This window comes from Trachypithecus francoisi, unplaced genomic scaffold (assembly GCF_009764315.1).
Source record: "Trachypithecus francoisi isolate TF-2019V2 unplaced genomic scaffold, Tfra_2.0 Lachesis_group3, whole genome shotgun sequence".
NCBI classification, from domain to species: Eukaryota; Metazoa; Chordata; class Mammalia; order Primates; family Cercopithecidae; genus Trachypithecus; species Trachypithecus francoisi.
In genome coordinates this window covers 158,939,243-158,958,290 of record NW_022681468.1, presented here as the reverse complement: position 1 = coordinate 158,958,290, position 19,048 = coordinate 158,939,243, and the positions used below count along the sequence as shown (strand labels likewise).

Sequence of the window (19,048 nt, the reverse complement as noted above, 5' to 3'; positions counted from 1 at the left end):
CTGTTGGAGGCTTGCAGCTGTCCTTTTGCAGTAGACACATGGTGGTCTCAGGAGCTAACATCAGCCCTTCTACAAGCCAGGGGAACGCCAAACACTTGCCTGTCAATCGAGCTCCACTCAGCTGGGTTCAGACAAGCTCAGGGACCACCCCAGGCTCAGCAGTGCCGACTGTAGCCTTGTAGCAGTTACTGCTGCACACACGTGAGGACACACAGGAAGGGTACGCATTTGATACAGGCTTCCCATGGAAATACCTTCTCAAACCTGGAGCGGGGTGAGAATGTGGCAGCCCTCTGCCCCTCCTGGGTCAGAAGCTGGCTCAGCCCAGCGTTCACAGAGGCCAGCCTCCCAGAGCCCGAGAAGAGGCCTGCGCCAGGCGTGGTCACTGTAGGATGCAGATTGTGCAACAGGAGCCAAGGGATGGAGAGGCATTTTGGTCAGAGACTTGCAAAGCTTCTGGAACAGGGTGAAATATTCATCAGGTGACCCAGGGGATAGGCTCTCCAGGAAGGAAGCCCAGTTCCAGTTCCAGCAGTAGCCAGAGTTCTCGGCATGTTAGGACGGTGGGATCCTAGCCTGGGGCGGTGGGGGGGTGGGGGGGGGTGGGGTGGGGGCGGGCGGGAACGGGACAAGGCCTGCGGCAGTGCAGGAACCCAGCTGGGGCACCCTGACCCTCCGGCCATGCCCTTCTGCTCCTGTGCAGGGGACAGCAGAGGGGAGCTCGGGGACTGACATCCCAAAGGCCTGGTCCCCTCCTTGCTCTCGCAGCCAGTCCTTGCTCTAGGACAGTGACCCATGTCTGCAGCCCGACCCAGCCCACCCACAGAGCCCGGCGTCCCAGAGCTGCTGGGGGGCACGGTGGTCGGGAAGTGAGTGGTTGGGCAGTCCTCCGCAGGGCTGCTGCCAGATCTCAGTCTCGGAGGTTTCCCTGAAACGGAGCCAACGCCCGCAAAGACCTGGGCAGACCGCATGGGCCAGGGGGTCAGGGGACCAGGTCCCTCAGAAGTGTCAGAAAAATGCTCCCAGGAGGACGCCAGGCTGCTGAGGCCTGTGGCTGACACCAGGGGGCAGGGCGGGGCGGCGGGGACAGCAGCCGGAGGAGGGAGCCGCCCAGACCCAGCCCGGGGGCGAACGAAGAGCGGGCGTGGTGGGCGCCTGCTAGCTCCGGCTTGCGGTGTTGGGCCTTTGGAACATCGCTCGGGGAGGGGAGAGCCCCGGGCCCCGGCCGCCCCGCGCCGTGGCCGGGAAGGGGGACACAGCCCACGCGTGCGGCGCCCGACGGCTTCTCCCAGCACGCCCGAGCCCCCGTGCAGGCGGCGGCCCGGCCCCTTTGTGCCTGGCGTGTCACGCGCGGGCGCTCCCGCCGCCGCGCCCGGGAGAGGCCCCCGGCACCCCGGGCCCCTTTCCAAGCACAACAGCGGCCCCGCCGCGGCCCCGCGCTGACCCACTTTCCCTCGCGCCTCCTCGGCCCGAGGCCGAGAATCCAGCGGCCGCCGCCAAGCAGGTGCGAGCCGTCGGGCGGGGCGCGCGGGCGGCGGAGAGGATGGGCCCCTGAACCACCCCGAGCGCCCCACCACAGCTTCCCGGGGCGAGCCAGGTTTCCGGGGCGGGGACCGCGAGGAGGAGGAGGAGGGCACGGCGGGGGAACGGGAGGGAGAGGACCCGGGACGGGGGGGGGGCAGAGGAAGGGGGAAAGGAAGGCAGAGAGATGGGGGGAAAGAAAGGAGGGGTGCGGGAAAGGAGGAGGGGAAGGAGCCGTGGGAGGAGGAGGAGGGGTGCGGGAGAGAAGGCCGAGGGGGAGGCGGAGGGAAACCGCACCCCTGCCTCTTTCCTGGGCCGTGGCCAGCGGGGGAGGAAATGTTGAAATGGGCGAAGAGCACATCCGCCCCCAGGCCTAAGGGGTCTAGAGCTCAGGCTGCACCGACCCCGCCCTTCCCAGCCCTTCCTGCCTGACGTCTGCCACCGATGGGCGAGCCCCGTTGCTGGGAGGCGGTTCACTACGGAGCCTGGACCCTCCCCCCAGTTCAGCCCGCCGGAGGCGTGTGCACTTTCAGATGAGAGCACTTGTTCACCGAATGACCGTGCGTACTTAGGGAGACATCTGGCCCCAGAACCTCGAGGAGCAGGGTAGCTAATGCCGTGGCCTGGCACTGGGAAGCGCCGGTCCTCCGTCCCTTTCCCTGCTCCTGGGCACCCCAGGCCCCTTGGGGCGTTCTTACACTGCCTGAGGCAGACCTGGAAGAGTCCCCTGAGCCAGGGCAGGGGCTTTGCCTGCTTCGTCCTTGTTCACCCCTGTGCGTAGCTACTACCTATTACTTACCCACCTGTCGACAAGTGTCAGTGACTGATATAGGGGAGTCACAGTAATTCACACATCTATCACGAAGGGACATGGGTACTCACACTTCCTTCTTTTTTTTTTTTTTTTTTTTTTTTTGATACGGAGTCTTGCTCTGCCGCCCAGGCTGGAGTGCAGTGGCCGGATCTCAGCTCACTGCAAGCTCCGCCTCCCGGGTTTACGCCATTCTCCTGCCTCAGCCTCCCGAGTAGCTGGGACTACAGGCGCCCATCTCGTCGCCCGGCTAGTTTGTTTTTTTTTCTTTTGTATTTTTTAGTAGAGACGGGGTTTCACCGTATTAGCCAGGGTGGTCTCGATCTCCTGACCTCGTGATCCGCCCGTCTCGGCCTCCCAAAGTGCTGGGATTGCAGGCTTGAGCCACCGCTCCGGGCCTCACACTTCCTTCTTACCCCTACTTCCAGGCAGCCATTGTTAATGGGTGCGTGTGTACAGTGCTGGGCACATACCAACATGCACGGATGTGTGTTGACATGCTTTGTATAGAAGAAACGGGGCCAGGATATCATAAAAAGAGCTAATGGGTAATGAGTATTCATCAAATGCCAAGCTCTTGGTCTGAGCACTTCGCAAATATTAATTTAATCATCACGAACCTCAGTAAAGTTTATTACTATTACTCGAATTTTTCAGATGAGGAGCCTGCGGCACAGAGAGGTTAAGTAGCCTGCCCAGGATCACACAGCTACTAAGAACTGAAGTCGGGATTTGAGCCTGACTCCAGAGCTCATAAGGGTAACAATGAGGCCTCCCACTTTTCTATGCGTATTATTCCACGAATTACTGTTTCCACTAAGAATATGTTCTTTTCTGCAACCAATGGAAGATTCCTAGAAGAATCTAGAAGATTCCTAAGAACTGCTGGCTATGTGGGTTTGAGTTTTTTTTTTCTGAGATGGAGTCTAGCTCTATTGCCCAGGCTGGAGTACAGTGGCATGATCTCAGCTCACTGCAACCTCCGCCTCCTGGATTCAAGCGGTTCTCCTGCCTCAGCCTCCTGAATATCTGGGATTACAGGCACCTGCCACTATGCCCAGCTAATTTTTGTATTTTAAGTAGAGACGGGGTTTCACTGTGTTGGCCAGGCTGGTCTCGAACTCCTGAACTTGTGATCCACCCACCTAGGCCTCCCAAAGTTCTAGGATTACAAATGTGAGCCACCACGCCCGGCCGTGTGTTTGAGATTTCTAGAGACATTAGTAAAGCCCTCCAAAACTGTGGGGACCTTACGGCAGTCTGCAGGTTCAAGCTCCATACTGGACTCCCACCTCCCCAACCCCCACCCCCGCCCCACCAGAAAAGGACCCTCCATCCCCTTCAGGTCATAGAGTGAGGAAGAGGGAAGCCTCAGCAGGCCCATATGGCCCTGGTAATGGGCATGGTGACATTTGGGCAGAGAACCCCAGGGCCCTGCATCTGCAGACCTGGGACAAGCAGAGAATACCCAATGGGAGTGCTAGTGGCATTGCCTGGCCGTGGCTCTGTCCAGCTGTGGCATCATGTCCCATGGGCAAAGTGTCCGAGCAAGCCTGCTTCTGCCATTGACCTAGGGAGGCCTCATGACACCTGCTCATTGTCTAAGCCTGTTCTTCCTGCATCCTCAAGATTCTGAGTGCCCTCCAAAATAAGATCTTTTTCTGTAGTTGTCACTGTGGGTTAAGAACACTCCTGTCTGATACATACAACTGATTGCAAACTTTTAATTTTTGCCAATCTGATAAGCAAAAAAAAAAAATTCACGGATTTAGTTTACATTTCCTTTTTAATAGGGAGGTTGGGTAGAGACTTCTTGCTTTGCTCACGCCTTTAGTAATCCCAGCACTTTGGGAGGCTAAGGTAGGAAGATCCCTTGAACTCAGAAATTCAAGCCAACCTGGGCAACATAGCAAGACTTCATCTCTACTAAAGGAAAAAACAATCCATTTTCCTCTTCTTCCAGCCCAACAGATCTGTGGCTGGGCAGCAGCTGTTGAGCTCCACTACATCTCCTGCCTGCTTTGCAGTTAGGCTTGTCCATAGGACCAAGTTCTCAGCGACAGAGTAAGAGCAGGCCTGTGATAGGAGGCTCTTCTGTACCTGGGCCTCCAAGCTGCCTAGAATCTGGCTGTGGCAGTGCCCTAGGGGAGGTGAGCAGCGGGAGAGAAGGATCCTGGGGTTTTGGGGGACCAGGAGGAGCAGAGCTGCTGCTCAGCCCAGACCCATAACCTGAGAAAGTAAGAATGAGGGCTCATTTTATGTGTTAACTTAAATATCTGGCCACATTGCTCAGATATTTGATTAGACACTATTCTAGATGTTTTTATGGAGGTATTTGTTGATTGATTTATTGATTGATTGAGACAGTCTCACTCTGTTGTCCCGGCTAGAGTGCAGTGGCACAATCTTAGCTCACTGCAACCTCTGCCTCCCAGGTTCAAGCGATCCTCGTGCCTCAGCCTCCCAAGTAGCTGGGATTACAGGCATGTGCCACCATGCCCTGCTAATTTTTGTATTTTTAGTAGAGATGGGGTTTCACCATGTTGGCCAGGTTGGTCTCCTGACCTCAAGTGATCTGTCCGCCTCGGCCTCCCAAAGTGCCGGAATTACAGGCCTGAGCTACCACACCTGGCGAAAGTATTTTTTAAGATAAGATTAACCTTTAAATCAGAAGATTTTGAGTAAAGCAGATTATTCTCCACAATGCGGGCAGATCTCATCCCATCAGTTGAAGACCTTAAGAGAAAAGAGACTGACCTGCTCTGAGCAAGGAGGAATTCTGCTAGCAGACTGCTCATGAACTCCAACTTGGAATATCAGTCTCCAGCCTACCAGCTTACTCTGCAGATTTTGGATTTTACCAAGCCTCCACAATTGCAGAAGCCAATTCCTTAAAATAAATCCCTTAAAACAGTTCCCTAAAATAAATTCTTCAAAATTCCTTAAAATAAATATGTGTGCATGTGTGTGTCTGTGTATATATATATCCTATGTAATGTCTAATATAGATCTATAATATATATTAGATAAGTATACACGTATTTTTCATATATGTGTGTGTGTGTGTGTGTGTGTGTGTGTGTGTGTATGTTTCTCCTATTGGTTCTGTTCTCTGGAGAACCTGACTAATACTGAAACAGATCTGTTTTTTCATCTACCCTCTGTATCATCAGGTCTCTTTGTTAGAACAGGTGAGCCTTACCCTAACTAATTCAGAGGTGGATTCGTTTTCATGCATGTAGCTACTTCTTGTTTAGCTTCTATTATCTGCCTGTATTTTAAGGTTCTTTGTCTTCATATGACTCCAGGAATGTTATATATTAAGTATATTAACCTTTTGACTATTATATGTGTTGCAGACATCTTCTTGCAGTCAGTCACTTGTCTCTTTATTTTATTTGGAGTGGCTTTCAACCTAGAGCAGTGGTCCCCAAACCCAGGGCCGCAGACTGTTCTCTGTCTGTGGTTTGTTAAGAACCAAGTTACATAGCAGATGAGTGGCAGGCGGGAGCATGACTGCTTGAGCGCCGCCTCCTGTCAGATCAGCAGTGGAATTAGATTCTCATAGGAGCACAAACCCTACTGTGAACTGTGCGTGTGAGGGATCTAGGTTGCGCCCTCCTTATGAGACTCTAATACCTGATGAACTGAGGTGGAACAGGTTCATCCTGAAACCATCCCCACCTCAGTCCGGGCCTGTGGAAAAATTGTCTTCCACGAAACCGGTCCCTGGTGCCAAAAAGGCTGGGGACTGCTGACCTAGAAGATATATTAGTTATGACTCTTGGTGCATACTCGTGACAGAAATCCCGCTCAACCTAGTATAATGCAGAGGACAGTTCACTGAGCAACTCAAAAATTGCCACCTTTATAATATTGAAGCTTCCCACAGGAAACATAACACATCTCTCAATGTATGTCCTTTAATATGATTAAAAATGTGTCTTCACACAGGTTCTCCAGAACTTTGGTTATGCCTATGCCTAGATTATTTGTGATTGTTGTTGGTTGTGCAAATGTCCTCTCATATTGATTATTTATGGGTATTTATGGAAAGTATTGGTTTTTGTGTATTTGCTCTGTGCCCACTTGCCATCTGACTGGTTCTTACATTTTATTGACCCTTCAGAGGATCTGAATTATGCTGATTTTAATGTCTTCTCCTGATTCCTGCATTATTATCCTGTTTTCTCCAGGGTTCTGTCTACTTCTTCTGCAGGCTGTTGGTTTCCTTCAAATGTCTGGGGGTTCTTGATTGTCCGATCCCGTTTGTAAATGAGTGCCCAGACAGTGGTTCTCAAAGTGAGATCCACGGACGCGTGAGTTCTTAAGACTCTTTCTGGGTGTCTGCAAAGCCAAAACTATTTAATAGGAATAAAAAAGACTTTTCTTTTTTTTTTCTGATGGGTGTTCAGGTGCTCGCTTCAGCAGCACATATACAAATGGGTGTTCAGTGGAGTTTTCCAGAGTCTACATGATGTGTATTATCACTACAGCTTGAAAGAAGAAGGAGGTATGAAAATCCAGCTGTTAAGTCAGGAAACCAACAGGTGCTGGAGAGGATGTGGAGAAATAGGAACACTTTTACACTGTTGGTGGGATTGTAAACTAGTTCAACCATTATGGAAAACAGTATGGTGATTCCTCAAGGATCTAGAACTAGAAGTACCATATGACCCAGCCATCCCATTACTGGGTATATACCCAAAGGATTATAAATCATGCTGCTATAAAGACACATGCACACGTATGTTTATTGCGGCACTATTCACTATAGCAAAGACTTGGAATCAACCCAAATGTCCATCAGTGACAGACTGGATTAAGAAAATGTGGCACATATACGCCATGAATACTATGCAGCCATAAAAAAGGATGAGTTTGTGTCCTTTGTAGGGACATGGATGCAGCTGGAAACCATCATTCTCAGCAAACTATCGCAAGAACAGAAAACCAAACACCGCATGTTCTCACTCATAGGTGGGAACTGAACAATGAGATCACTTGGACTCGGGAAGGGGAACATCACACACCGGGGCCTATCATGGGGAGGGGGTGGGGGGAGGGATTGCATTGGGAGTTATACCTGATATAAATGACAAGTTGATGGGTGCTGACGAGTTGATGGGTGCTGACGAGTTAATGGGTGCAGCACAGCAACATGGCACAAGTATACATATGTAACAAACCTGCATGTTATGCACATGTACCCTAGAACTTAAAGTATAATAATAATAAAATAGTAAAAAAAAAAAAAAGAAAGAAAATCCAGCTGTTGGCTGGGCATGGTGGCTCATGCCTGTAATCCCAACACTTTGGGAGGTGAGGTAGACAGATTACTTGAGGTCAGGAGTTTGAGACCAGCCTGGCCAACATGGTGAAACCCCATCTCTACTAAAAAAAAAAAGAAGGCCGGGCGCGGTGGCTCAAGCCTGTAATCCCAGCACTTTGGGAGGCCGAGACGGGCGGATCACGAGGTCAGGAGATCAAGACCATCCTGGCTAACACGGTGAAACCCTGTCTCTACTAAAAATACAAAAAAAAACTAGCCGGGCGAGGTGGCGGGCGCCTGTAGTCCCAGATACTCGGGAGGCTGAGGCAGGAGAATCGCGTGAACCTGGGAGGCGGAGCTTGCAGTGAGCTGAGATCCGGCCACTGCACTCCAGCCTGGGCGACAGAGCGAGACTCCGTCTCGAAAAAAAAAAAAAAGAAAAAAGAAAAAAGAAAAAAAAATTAGCTAGGCATGGTGGTGCATTCCTGTAATCCCAGCTACTTGGGAGGCTGAAGCAGGAGGATTGCTTGAACTGGGAGGCAGAGGTTGCAGTGAGCCAAGATTATGCCACTGCACTACAGCCTGGGTGAGACTCTGTCTCAATAAATAAATTAATTAAATTAAACACATAAAATTAAAACAACAAAAAAGAAAATCCAGCTGTCTATTAAGCCACACACTGGGGAGTTTTTGTTTGTTTTTGTTTTGTTTTGTTTGAGACAGAGTTTCACTCTTGTTGACCAGGCTGCAATGCAGTGACACCATCTCATCTCACTGCAGCCTCTGCCTCCCAGGTTCAAGCGATTCTCCTGTCTCAACCTCTTGAGTAGCTGGGATTACAGGTGCGCACCACCATGCCTGGCTAATTTTTTGTATTTTTGGTAGAGATGGGGTTTCCCCATGTTGGTCAGGCTGGTCGCAAACTCCTGACTTCAGGTGATTCACCCACCTCGGCATCCCAAAGTGCTGGCATTACAGGCGTGAGCCACTGCACACAGCCTGTATAAGTGTTATTTATGTTAACATGCCATTATTAATATTTTAAAATAAATGAATATTGAAAATTTTTTCCACTTGAACTTCTACTACCGTAAATATCAATAGATAAAACTCGTATGAATGAAAGCCGCTGAAACCCTCAGCCATTTCTAAGAGGGTGAAGGGTTCCTGAGTGCAGTGTGTTTGCGATCTGTCGGTCTCAACCAATCATTCTTGCTGTGCGTAGTGGTTCTTGCACACAACTAAACCGCCACTGTCTGACAACCCTGGCACCACTGGGCACTTGTGGTCATGGAGACAGGCCAGGAGGTTGCAAAGGCAGAGTGCCTTCCTGGGCCTCTGATCTGGGCCACTCTCCCTGTCAGTGTGGCTGATGGTGCCTGGCAGTCACCTGGGCAGTCCCCTGCTTCTCTCTTGGGGCCAGTGTTGGCTCTGGAGGCTCCTGGTGCATCTTTGTCTTCAGTCTGAATGCTGCACTCAGACTTTACCCTGAGGCAGGCAGGACACTGCCTCAGCCACCTGGGTAGCCCTTTGTGTGATCACCCCATCCAGGCTCCATGAGTCATTCCTTCTCCACTGCCCCCACCCTACCCCATTTCCAGACTTGAGAGTTTTTAAGATGGTCTCCCACTTGCATGCCATTGGCTCTATTGCATTTCACCAAGAATCTGATCTCCTCTGCTTTATATCTTCCAGAAATTCTCCAATGTTCTGGTCTGTTGGTGGCATTTTTCCTGGTTTTCAAGGGCTTGTAAGTGTTTTTATATTTATCTTACTACATCAGATGGTGGGGGAGATGGGTAGGAGAGGTGCAGTTGAACCTTGAACAACGTGATGGTTGGAGAGCCAAGCCCTCGCGCAGTCAGAAACCCTTGTATAACTTCAGGCTCCCTCCAAACTTAACTAATAAAGAGCCTACTGTTAACTGGAAGCCTTACTGGTAACATTAAAAAATCAGTTAACACATACTTTGTATATGTATTTATATAGTATTATTACAATAAACTAAGCTAGGGAAAATCAAATGTCATTAACATCATAAGAGAAAGTATTTACTAAGTGGAAGTGCATTATCATAAAAGTCTTCATCCTAGTTATCTTCACGTTGAGTGGCTGAGGAGGAGGGGCTGGTCTTGATGCCTCAGGGTGGCAGAGAGGAAGATGTGGAGGAGGTGGGAAGGGAGGCAGGAGAGGCAGGGACACTCTGGCCTGTATAACTCTGATTGAAAAGCCTCCCTGTGGGTGGACCCGCACAGTTTGCACCTGCTTGTTCAAGGGTCCGCTGTGCTTGAAAGTGTTAGTCAGCAGTCCTGAACGAAATGTAAACAATGGTTGAATGAATGAGCAAGGGAGCCTTAAGGGTGGGGAGGGGCGGGTGTCGGCAAGGACCTTCCTCCAGGACAGCGTTGTTGCGAGGGGCAAATGGTGACTGATGATCCACAAGAAGGCGTACCTGTGTGACAGCACCTGTAAGTCAGGTGGGATCAGGGTGCAGCCTGTCGTCTGCTATTGTCAGGAGCTCAGCAATGGATGGAAGTCCTAGGGGGACAACACACACAGCTTAGCAGCAGGTGCCTCTCCCTTTGGGCCTAATTTAGCCGATGGGAGTTTGATTTAGCCACGGGGGCGTAATTGCTAGAAGAAAAGGGAAGAAAAAACCTGATGCCCTCACCGCCTTCCAACCTTTCAATCCTGACTCTTCAGGAAAAGCCTGGCTCTCAGACGTCTCCAGAGCGCCTGGCCAAGAGTGAGAAGGCGCGGGCTGGTGTGGGGGTGGGGGGGGGGCGGTGGCAGGATGTTCCCCAGAGGCGGAGGGCGGTGCAGGGAGGGTGCTGCAGGCGGCCTGGGAGTTTGGGGGTGCCGCCCTTCCTCCTGCCTTGGGCAAGACCGGTGGATACTGTCGAGTATGTTGTGGTCCCCTTCTTAGGAAAAGCACAGAGAGCCCTTTAAAGATGTGGACCGGACAACAGCAGGGGGGCCAGGGTGACCACGGAGCAAATCAGGGAAAGGAAACTTAGGTCGCCACACATTTGATTTAAAAGAAAATAATTTCCCTCCTGAAGCAGAGGCTGGGCTAGGTGCCCTGGCACAGGCACAAAACCAGAGCAAACCCTTGCCGCTGCTCTGGAACGTCTGGCCACACCCTCCGGATTTGGGAAAGGCTTTCTTCTCTATTTCAAATGACCCTGTTTCACCTTTTTTAGATGCAAATGTTTATTTGGTCTGACTTGAAATACCTCGGTGCAGCTGGAATAATTGAAGGCAACCCTGTAAGCAGCAGCAGCAGCACTCCCTGACCTTCTCACATGCAAACCCTCTGCTGGAGCCGCCAAGGGCCCTCGCGAGACACCTGAGGGGCAGCCCAGCCCCTCCCTCCCTGGGCCGCACTGGCCGTGCCGCAGCTGGTCACCCGCACGAGGACCTCGGGGTTGCCCTGCAGACTGGCACTTCTGCAGGGAAGTGATGGCAGCTGCCGTGGAGCCAGCATTTGTCGGGGACCTGGCATCCAGGCCACCGGCTCTGGGAGAGGGCTGCGGGGCTGTGGGGCTCACCTTTCAGGGATTAGCTTGTGCAACTTGACTTGTTCCCCCAAATCTTACAAGTACAGAGGATGTGCAGAAATCTGAGAGAGAAACAACCTCCGCAGCTCGTTGTTGTGGGGATTAAATTAGTAAGATGCCTAGAAAATACGATTCAGGAGGAGTGTGGGTGCGTGTGACTTGGTGGTGGGTGGGCTCCACTCACCACCCTCCCTCCGCACCTGTCCGAGGCATTTGAACCAGAGCAACTCCATTTTGAATAGCCTGAGCCCAGCAATTGGAAGCCAGCCTGAGCCCAGTTCCCAGCTCTGAGAACATTGTGCTTGTAAAATAGGAGCAAGCGTTGTGTTCGGAGTTGGTTCCTTCGGGTGGGTTCGTGGTCTCGCTGATTTCAAGAATGGAATCCGGGCCCTTCCCGGTGTTATAGCTCTCAAAGATGGCAAGGACCCAAAGGGTGAGCAGCAGCAAGAGTTAATGTGAAGAGCAAAAGAACAAAGCTTCCACAGCACGGAAGAAGACCGGAGCAGGTTGCCGCTGCTGGCTTGGGGGAGGGGGGAGGCCAGCTTTTATTCCCTTATTTGTCCCCTCCCATCTCCTGTTCCTGTACTATCAGAATGCCCTTTTCTCAATCCTAGCCGGGATTGGTTAGTTTTAGAATACTGCTGATTGGTCCATTTTACAGAGCGCTGGTTGGTGCACTTTACAAACCGCTAGCTAGCTACAGAGCACTGATTGGTGAGTTTTTACAGAGCGCTGAGTGGTGCATTTTACAATCCCTTGCTAGCTACAGAGCACTGATTGGTTCGTTTTACAATCCTCTTGTAAGACACAAAAGTTCTCCAACTCCCCACTGGACCCAGGAAGTCCCGTTGGCTTCACCTCTCAGTGGGACTGTGTTTAGGGGACCATTCCACCCAGACACAGTGACCTGACCATGGGGTGCAAAGCTGGGGCCCAGACAGCCTTTTACTATATTGGGGATGTGGCTTTATGGTGTCATGCTGGCCCACTCCCTCCAGAAGAAGCCTGATGGATCAAAGATGGAAACCAAAAAAATACCGGAAGAAAATGATTAAAACAAAAAAACAACTGTTGGCCAGGCGCAGTGACTCAAGCCTGTAATCCCAGCACTTTGGGAGGCCAAGGCGGTCAGATCATTTGAGGTCAGAAGTTTGAGATCAGCCCAACCAACACGATGAAATTCCTACTGTGCTGAAAATACAAGTCAGCTGGGCATGGTGGCGTGCTTGCAGTCCCAGCTACTCAGGAGGCTGAGGCAGGAGGATTGCTTGAACCCAGGAAGTGAAGGCTGCAGTGAGCCAAGATTGTGCCACTGCAGTCCAGCCTGGGTGACAGAACAAGACTCTGTCTCAAACACACATACACACACACAACTGTAATCTTGGAGAGGGCTGAACTCTTTAATGATCTTGCAAAACCCTGTGGCCATAAGCAACACAATTGATTTATTCTACCAGATAAGAAAAAAATATATCTGCATGGCAGAAAACATCCTGCTTAAAGTTAAAAAAAAAAAAAAGATAAATAGAAAAAAAAATACGGCACATTCCTAAGATGGAATTTACCCTGCAGTCATGAAAAAAATAAGGTATACTTAAGTCTATGTGAAAACAGAATCATATGCATAATAATATATGTAACTTATGGCACAGGCAAAGGGCCACTATAAATCAAAGAAAGAAATCCAACAACTGAATTGAAAAATGGGCAACGGGAAGAAATCCTTCACAGAAAAGAAAAATGCCTCTAAACATTTAAAAATATGCTGAGTGTTATCACAATAAGAGAAACGCAAACTGAAATATCAATGAGATCCTACTTTCCACTATCATATCAGCAAGTTCCAAATTTTGACAATGGCCTTTCGAGTGAGCTGAAGGGACATGCTCCATGGGGGAATGTAGTCACACTTACCAGAACTGCACGCATATGTGCTCTGGCCCAGCAAGCCCACTTCACAATCTTGTCAAGACATGTAATACAGAAGCTCATCAAAGCATTGCAGTGATTGGAAAAGGATAGGAACAACTTAAGAACTATCAAGATTAATTACATCACATCCCTAGGTCAGGTCTGCATTACCATGCAGTCATTGAAAAAGAGGGCGGTGGCTGGGCGTGGTGGCTCTCATGGTGTAATCCCAGCACTTTGGGAGGCTGAGGCAGGTGGATCACTTGAAGTCAGGAGTTCGAGACCAGCCTGACCAACATGGTGAAACCCCATCTGTGCTAACGGGCGTGATGGCGGGTGCCTGTAATCTTGGCCACTCAGGAGCCTGAGGCAGGAGACTCGCTTGAACCTGGAAGGTGGAGGTTACAGTGAGCCGAGATCACACCATTGCACTCCAGCCTCGGCAGCTCCGAGTGAAACTTCAGAGTGAAACTCCGTCTAAAACAAAAAAAAGAAGGAGGTATATTTAGGTCTGTGAAATGCAGCAATCTTCAGAGTATACTGTTTCATGAAAAAGAGGAAGCTAGAGGGTATGTGTATAGACTTATCTCATTTGTTCGAATGAGTGTATGTGTGTGTGCACACAGAAATTCCTGGTAGGATGCATAGAACATGGACATTCGCGTGTTTTCTCTGGGTTTCCTCTGGTGCTATGAACTAAACGTTTCTGTACTCCTCCCTGCAAATTCCTATGTAGAAATTATCAGCCCCAGTGCGATGGCATTAGGAGGTGGGACCCTTGAGAGGTTAGGTCAAGAGGATGGAGACCCCAAGCTCTCTTCCTCTTTCTCTGCCATGTGGCCATCTGCAACCTGAAGAGAGCCCTCCCCAGGACCCAACTATACTGGCACCTTGATCTGGGACTTCCAGCCTCCAGAACTAGGAGAAATGAATGCTGCTATTTACAAGCCACCCAGTCTGCAGCCCTTTTTCATAGTGGCCTGAGCTGACTGAGACCGCCAGGTAAGAGACTGGGGTCTGGGGAGGTAGCATTCCCATTGTCTCCTTTATTCTGTTTGAATGTTTGACTCCAAGCATGAAGGACATTTTTAGTTCTTTTTTTTTTGGTTTTTTTTTTTGAGACGGAGTCTCACTCTGTCGCCCAGGCTGTGGTGCAGTGGTGCAATCTCCACTCCCTGCAACCTCCACCTCCTGGGTTCAAGCAATTTTCGGGCCTCAGCCTCCTGAGCAACCAGGATTACAGGCATCTGCCACCATACTCAGCCAATTTTTGAATTTTTAGTAGAGATGGGGTTTCACCATGTTGGCCAGGCTTGTTTTGAACTCCTGACTTCAGGTGATCCACCCAACTTGGCCTCCCAAAGTGCTGGGATTACAGGGGTGAGCCACCACGCCCAGCCATTTTAAGTTTTTTAAGACAGTCAAAGCCATGCCTGGGGGAGGCTGCAGTTTGGCTCTGTCCCACCCTTGCCTGCTGCTGGTTGTAAGTGGGGCCAGCCCAGCTACTCCCTGGGTCAGGGTCTACAAGGCCGGCCCTGGAGAGGCAGATCCACAACACAGCCAGCGCAGCACCAGGACAGGTGCCCTGGGCTGAGGTCTGCATGGGGCAGCAGAGGCAGAGCCTGCCAGACCTGCAGACATTTCTGCAATTGATTATGTTCTTACTTGTCCCTAAGATGAGCACTTACCTAGGCATCGCTGATGCCCTCTGGTTGGGGCGAGGGGGGCGTCCCAAATCTGATGCTGGAGCAGCAGGGGATCCCCTGTGGGTGGAGACTAACAGGCAGGCTCTGTGCCGTGGGCTAGCTGGTGCACCCAGGACGCCTCAGCTCACACCCTCCTGGGAAGGACTGCCAGCCACTTCACAGGCAGAACACAGAGGTGCTGGCTCCACCCCCTGTGTGTGGGTGGCCCTCTGTAGTCACCAGCCTGGCTGTCTGCCTCCTTGTTCCAGGCATGGTCTCAGTGGCCTCAGGCCCTCCCTCCTGAGCCTGATTAAGAAGCAAAGCACTCTGCAGTAGGGGACACTCTCTTCTTAGGCTGAGGCGGTGATTCTCACTAATAAGTGCTTTTCTTCTACCACATCATGTACATTAAGTTTTTTGTTGTTGTTGTTGTTTGCTTTTTTATTTTTATTTTTTTGGACACGGAGTCTTGCTCTGTCGCCCAGGCTGGAGTGCAGTGGCCCAATCTTTGCTCACTGGACCCTCTGTCTCCCGGTTTCAAGTGTTTCTCCTGCCTCAGCCTCCTGAGTAGCTGGAACTATGGGCATGCACCACCACACCCAGCTAATTTTTGTATTTTTAGTGGAGACAGACAGGGTTTCACCGTGTTAGCCAGGCTGGTCTTGAACTCCTGACCTCAAGTGATCCACCTGCCTCGCCCTCCTAAGTGTGTATTTTTCTCTTACTTTTTTTTTTTGAGAGTGAGTCTTGCTCTGTCACCAGGCTGGAGTGCAGTGGTGCCATCTCAGCTCACTGCAACCTCTGCCTCACAGGTTCAAGCGATTCTCTTGCCTCAGCCTCATGAGTAGCTGGGATTACATGTGTGCGCCACCAAGCCCAGCTAATTTTTGTATTTTTAGTAGAGACGGGGTTTCACCATGATGGCCAGGATGGTCTAGATCTCTTGACCTTGTGATCTACCTGCCTTGGCCTCCCAAAGTGCTGGGATTACAGGCGTGAGCCACCGTGCCTGGCCATGTATATTTTTCTAAACAGACACCTGACCGTGCTGAGGTCATCCATTGAAGTTCCCCAGCACTTGCTGGCTTCCCTGAATTCAGCTGAATTGCGCGTGCCCACTGCTGCTGGGTAACCTATGGCAGGCACAGCTGTGGGATGAAGCAGGCAGTGTGCATACATTCCACTGCACAGTCTGTGGCCTGGCCAAGCCCCTGGGCATTTGAGGCTCCGGGCAAGGCTTGGTGTCCTGACAGTTTTGGGTAGGGGCAGGAGGTGGGTGAGCCCAGATCCCAGCAGCGGCATGGCTCCCTGGGTTTTCATGTCATCTGTGCCGCCTTCTACCAGGATCCTGCAGCAGCTGAAGGGAAACCCCTCTCCTTTTAAGGGTTAAACCCCCAATGGCACAGAGCAACTTACCTGCCCTTGCATGGTGAACACTCCCATCTTTATCACATCAGTAATTCTTGCTAAAAGCAGATGTAATTTTGAAGGTGGGTAAAAGTAACTTGAAAAGTCGGCGGGCAGATGGCAGAGAGCCTGCTCATCCTACTTTCAAACTGTCATCAGCCGCACAGGTCTCAGCTGCCATCTCATACTATTATTATTGCTATTTTGCATGTGTGCACACCTCTTTCCGTGGGTGTGGAGGGAGGGGACTGAGCAAAGCCTCGGGGAGGCCACATACATTCTCAGCGCCATGCTTGGCTGGTGACTGGTCATGCACCATTGGCAGGGCCTGGAGCACGTGCAGGGAACAGAGTTCCTGGCTCTGCACACTCAGCATGTGCGTTTCGTACCGTCCCCTGGCTGGCTCCTCTTTCTGGGTTTGTGTGAGCAGAACAGAACACACGCTGGGGACAGGGCTTGCCGGAGGGGCTGCCCAGGTTATTTCCATCTTGGCGATGATGACAGCACCCTGAGCTCATTTGTTCTTCACAGCAATCCCAGGAGGTGGGAACCACTGTTATCCCCATTTTCCTGATAGGTAGACTGAGATGTGAGTGAGGGGAGCAGACGGGACGAAGCTAGGACCCAAGGACAGGTGAAGGCAAGGAGGGACGATGCTGCTAATAATCAGGGCCATTCATTTGGCCTGACCCAGAAGCCTGGGCAGATGGAGGCAGCTGGCACTACAGAGGCCATGGGGCAGGAGCAGTGGGGGCCAAACCAGAGGGCTTGATCCGCACTCTGGGAAGCCATTGAGATCTCAGGTTCCTTCCACGGCATGCCTCAGACAAGCCTGGAAGTTTGTTCTTTGGGGAAATTGTAGAGAGGTGGCTCTAGGCTCAGGGACTGAAGGACAGCAGAAGGCAGAGGTGGGGTTCTGGACTAAAAAGGGGTCGAGTTATAAGAAGAAAGACTTCGCCTACACTGAGGAGATCCCCAAGACCCTCTCCCGACTCTACTCCCAGGAAGCTGGCAGCATGACCTACATGCCCCAGGCAGGGCACATGTCCCTCAAGAGGAGATCTAAACATGTTTGCAGGTGAGGGTTGCCCAAAAAAGAATCTGCTATAGCCACCAGTCTAAAATCATCCCCTGCCAGCAAGAAGTCTTCAGTGAGCTCTTCAGGGCTGTGCCCTTGGAGATGAACCAACTGTCAGTGGTCATTGAACACAGGAGTGAAGCAGCCAACATGGAGCACAACCAGCAACACGTAGGGAAGAGGCACTCGGAGGAAGCAGAGGGAAGGGGCAGAGCAAAGCTTAACATGAAGCCCCTATCAGTCACATTCTTGGGAGCTGACAGAGTAGATTGCATCCAGGAAACGAGATTGACATTCTAGGCCAGGCGTGGTGGCTCACGCCTGTAATCCCAGCACTTTGGGAGGCCGAGGTGGGCAGATCACCCAAAGTCAGGAGTTTGAGACCAGCCTGGCCAACATGGTGAAACCCCATCTCTACTTAAAATACAAAAATGAGCCGGTCATGGTGGCCCATGCCTGTAGTCCAGCTACTGAGGAGGTTGAGACAGGAGAATCACTTGAACCCGGGAGGTGGAGGTTGCAGTGAGCTGAGATCACGCCACTGCACTCCAACATGGGCAACAGAGCAAGACCACACACACACACACACACACACACACACACACAGGCTGGCATTCTAGCCAAAAGGGATCATCAAAGCACAAGAAAGAGGGCATTTAATAAATAGGATAGAAGGTGGAGTCAAGAAAATTGCTAGAAAAAAGACAAAGAGATTGACAATAAGACACCAAAGACAACTAGCATGTCAATCAGATGATTCGGGGTTCCACTAATTAGAGTTACAAAAGGTGAGACCAGAGACAAGGGGGAGACATTTTCAAATGAATAATACAAGAAAATGACCAAGTGAAGGATGGGAGCCTCTGAATGGAAAGAGCCTGTTAAGGGCCATCATTTTAGAATTCTACACCAAGGCGCATCACCATACAATCTGAAAGCATTCAGGATGCAGAGAAAGCCTTGTAAGCTAGAGGTTGCAGGGGAGAAGAACAATACACACAAAGATTTAAGGATGAAATGACATTAGACTTCACAATGGCAGCACTGCAAGACAGGTGACAATGGAACAATGCCTTTGAAATTTTGATGGAAAATTATTTTCCACCTAAATTGCTATATCTTTCCAAATTATTTTTCAAGTATAAAATAGTATAACTGCATTTCTAGGCATGCAACATCTTTCAAACCTTTGCCTCAGGAGATACTGGAGGATGCGCGTGCCACCCAAACAAGCAAGTAAACCAAGAGACAGGAGGACCTGGGGTGCAGGACCTAGCCCAACGGGCAGGCCAAGAGAGGCCCCAAGGTAACAGTTTGTAACAACAGAACAGGAAGTCAGAGGGCCCTGGGAAGAAGGCCTCCAAGGAAGGGGGAACTGCCAGCCTATGGGATGTGTTAGAGTTTGAAGCAGTTGTTGATAGGTGTTTGGCAGAAATGTGGAAGTATTTGGGGGAAAGATAGCCTTAAGGACATTGACAACTTGATAGAAGGAAGCATTTTCCTCTGGTGCAGGCGGCAGGAGTGGATAATGAGAAAGGAACAAGTTCATTGCACACTATTGGCCTCTGCAATTAACACAATTTGACAGTCCTAGTAAGGTAAACACTGATTATTAACCCAAAATTATGATCTAAAGATAAATTGGGATGATGGGTGGGGGAGGAATGTGGAAATACAGTGAATAGCAAGTGTCAAATCACCACTATTATGGTAGAAAATCAACAAATAATGTCAAAATATGATAAATAAAAATAGCCATATCTTCTTATGTTTTCAGAAGCAGATTTAAAGAAGGAAAGTGGT

The 19,048-nt window shown here is 50.5% G+C and overlaps 2 protein-coding genes across 8 annotated transcripts; one reads left to right on the top strand and one right to left on the bottom strand.

Moving 5' to 3' along the window:
• Positions 1 to 627: 627 nt before the first annotated feature.
• LOC117070947 (wiskott-Aldrich syndrome protein homolog) lies at positions 628 to 6,490 on the top strand. Of its 7 annotated transcripts, none has more exons than XR_004432107.1 (4): positions 628 to 1,323; positions 1,397 to 1,504; positions 4,296 to 4,482; positions 5,046 to 6,490. XR_004432107.1 is itself a non-coding variant. In XM_033190708.1 (4 exons), the coding sequence occupies exons 1-4, from the start codon at positions 970 to 972 to the stop codon at positions 5,096 to 5,098; spliced, it is 657 nt and encodes a 218-aa protein (XP_033046599.1). In that variant the 5' UTR covers positions 628 to 969; the 3' UTR covers positions 5,099 to 6,490. The 7 variants fall into 7 exon arrangements, 2 of the variants coding, with proteins under 2 accessions (XP_033046599.1, XP_033046600.1); XM_033190708.1 differs by lacking the exon at positions 4,296 to 4,482 and adding an exon at positions 1,940 to 2,081; XR_004432108.1 differs by adding an exon at positions 4,126 to 4,192 and having other exon boundaries at positions 629 to 1,504.
• Positions 6,491 to 9,572: 3,082 nt separating this feature from the next.
• LOC117071126 (proline-rich protein LAS17) lies at positions 9,573 to 16,654 on the bottom strand. Its single transcript, XM_033190881.1, is given in 5 exon segments — positions 9,573 to 10,142; positions 10,276 to 10,525; positions 14,764 to 14,802; positions 14,804 to 14,838; positions 16,445 to 16,654. Coding segments are annotated over 5 exon segments (561 nt in total). The 3' UTR covers positions 9,573 to 10,115.
• Positions 16,655 to 19,048: the final 2,394 nt, after the last annotated feature.

Excerpts from the sequence above, each read along its gene's own strand:
- LOC117070947 (XM_033190708.1), top strand. The coding sequence starts at position 970 with ATGGGCCAGGGGGTCAGGGGACCAGGTCCCTCAGAAGTGTCAGAAAAA. Across the intron at positions 1,324-1,396 it reads CCCCGTGCAGGCGGCGGCCC|GGCCCCTTTCCAAGCACAAC; the intron begins GGCCCCTTTGTG and ends CCCGGCACCCCG. Across the intron at positions 2,082-5,045 it reads CACTTGTTCACCGAATGACC|ATCTCATCCCATCAGTTGAA; the intron begins GTGCGTACTTAG and ends CAATGCGGGCAG.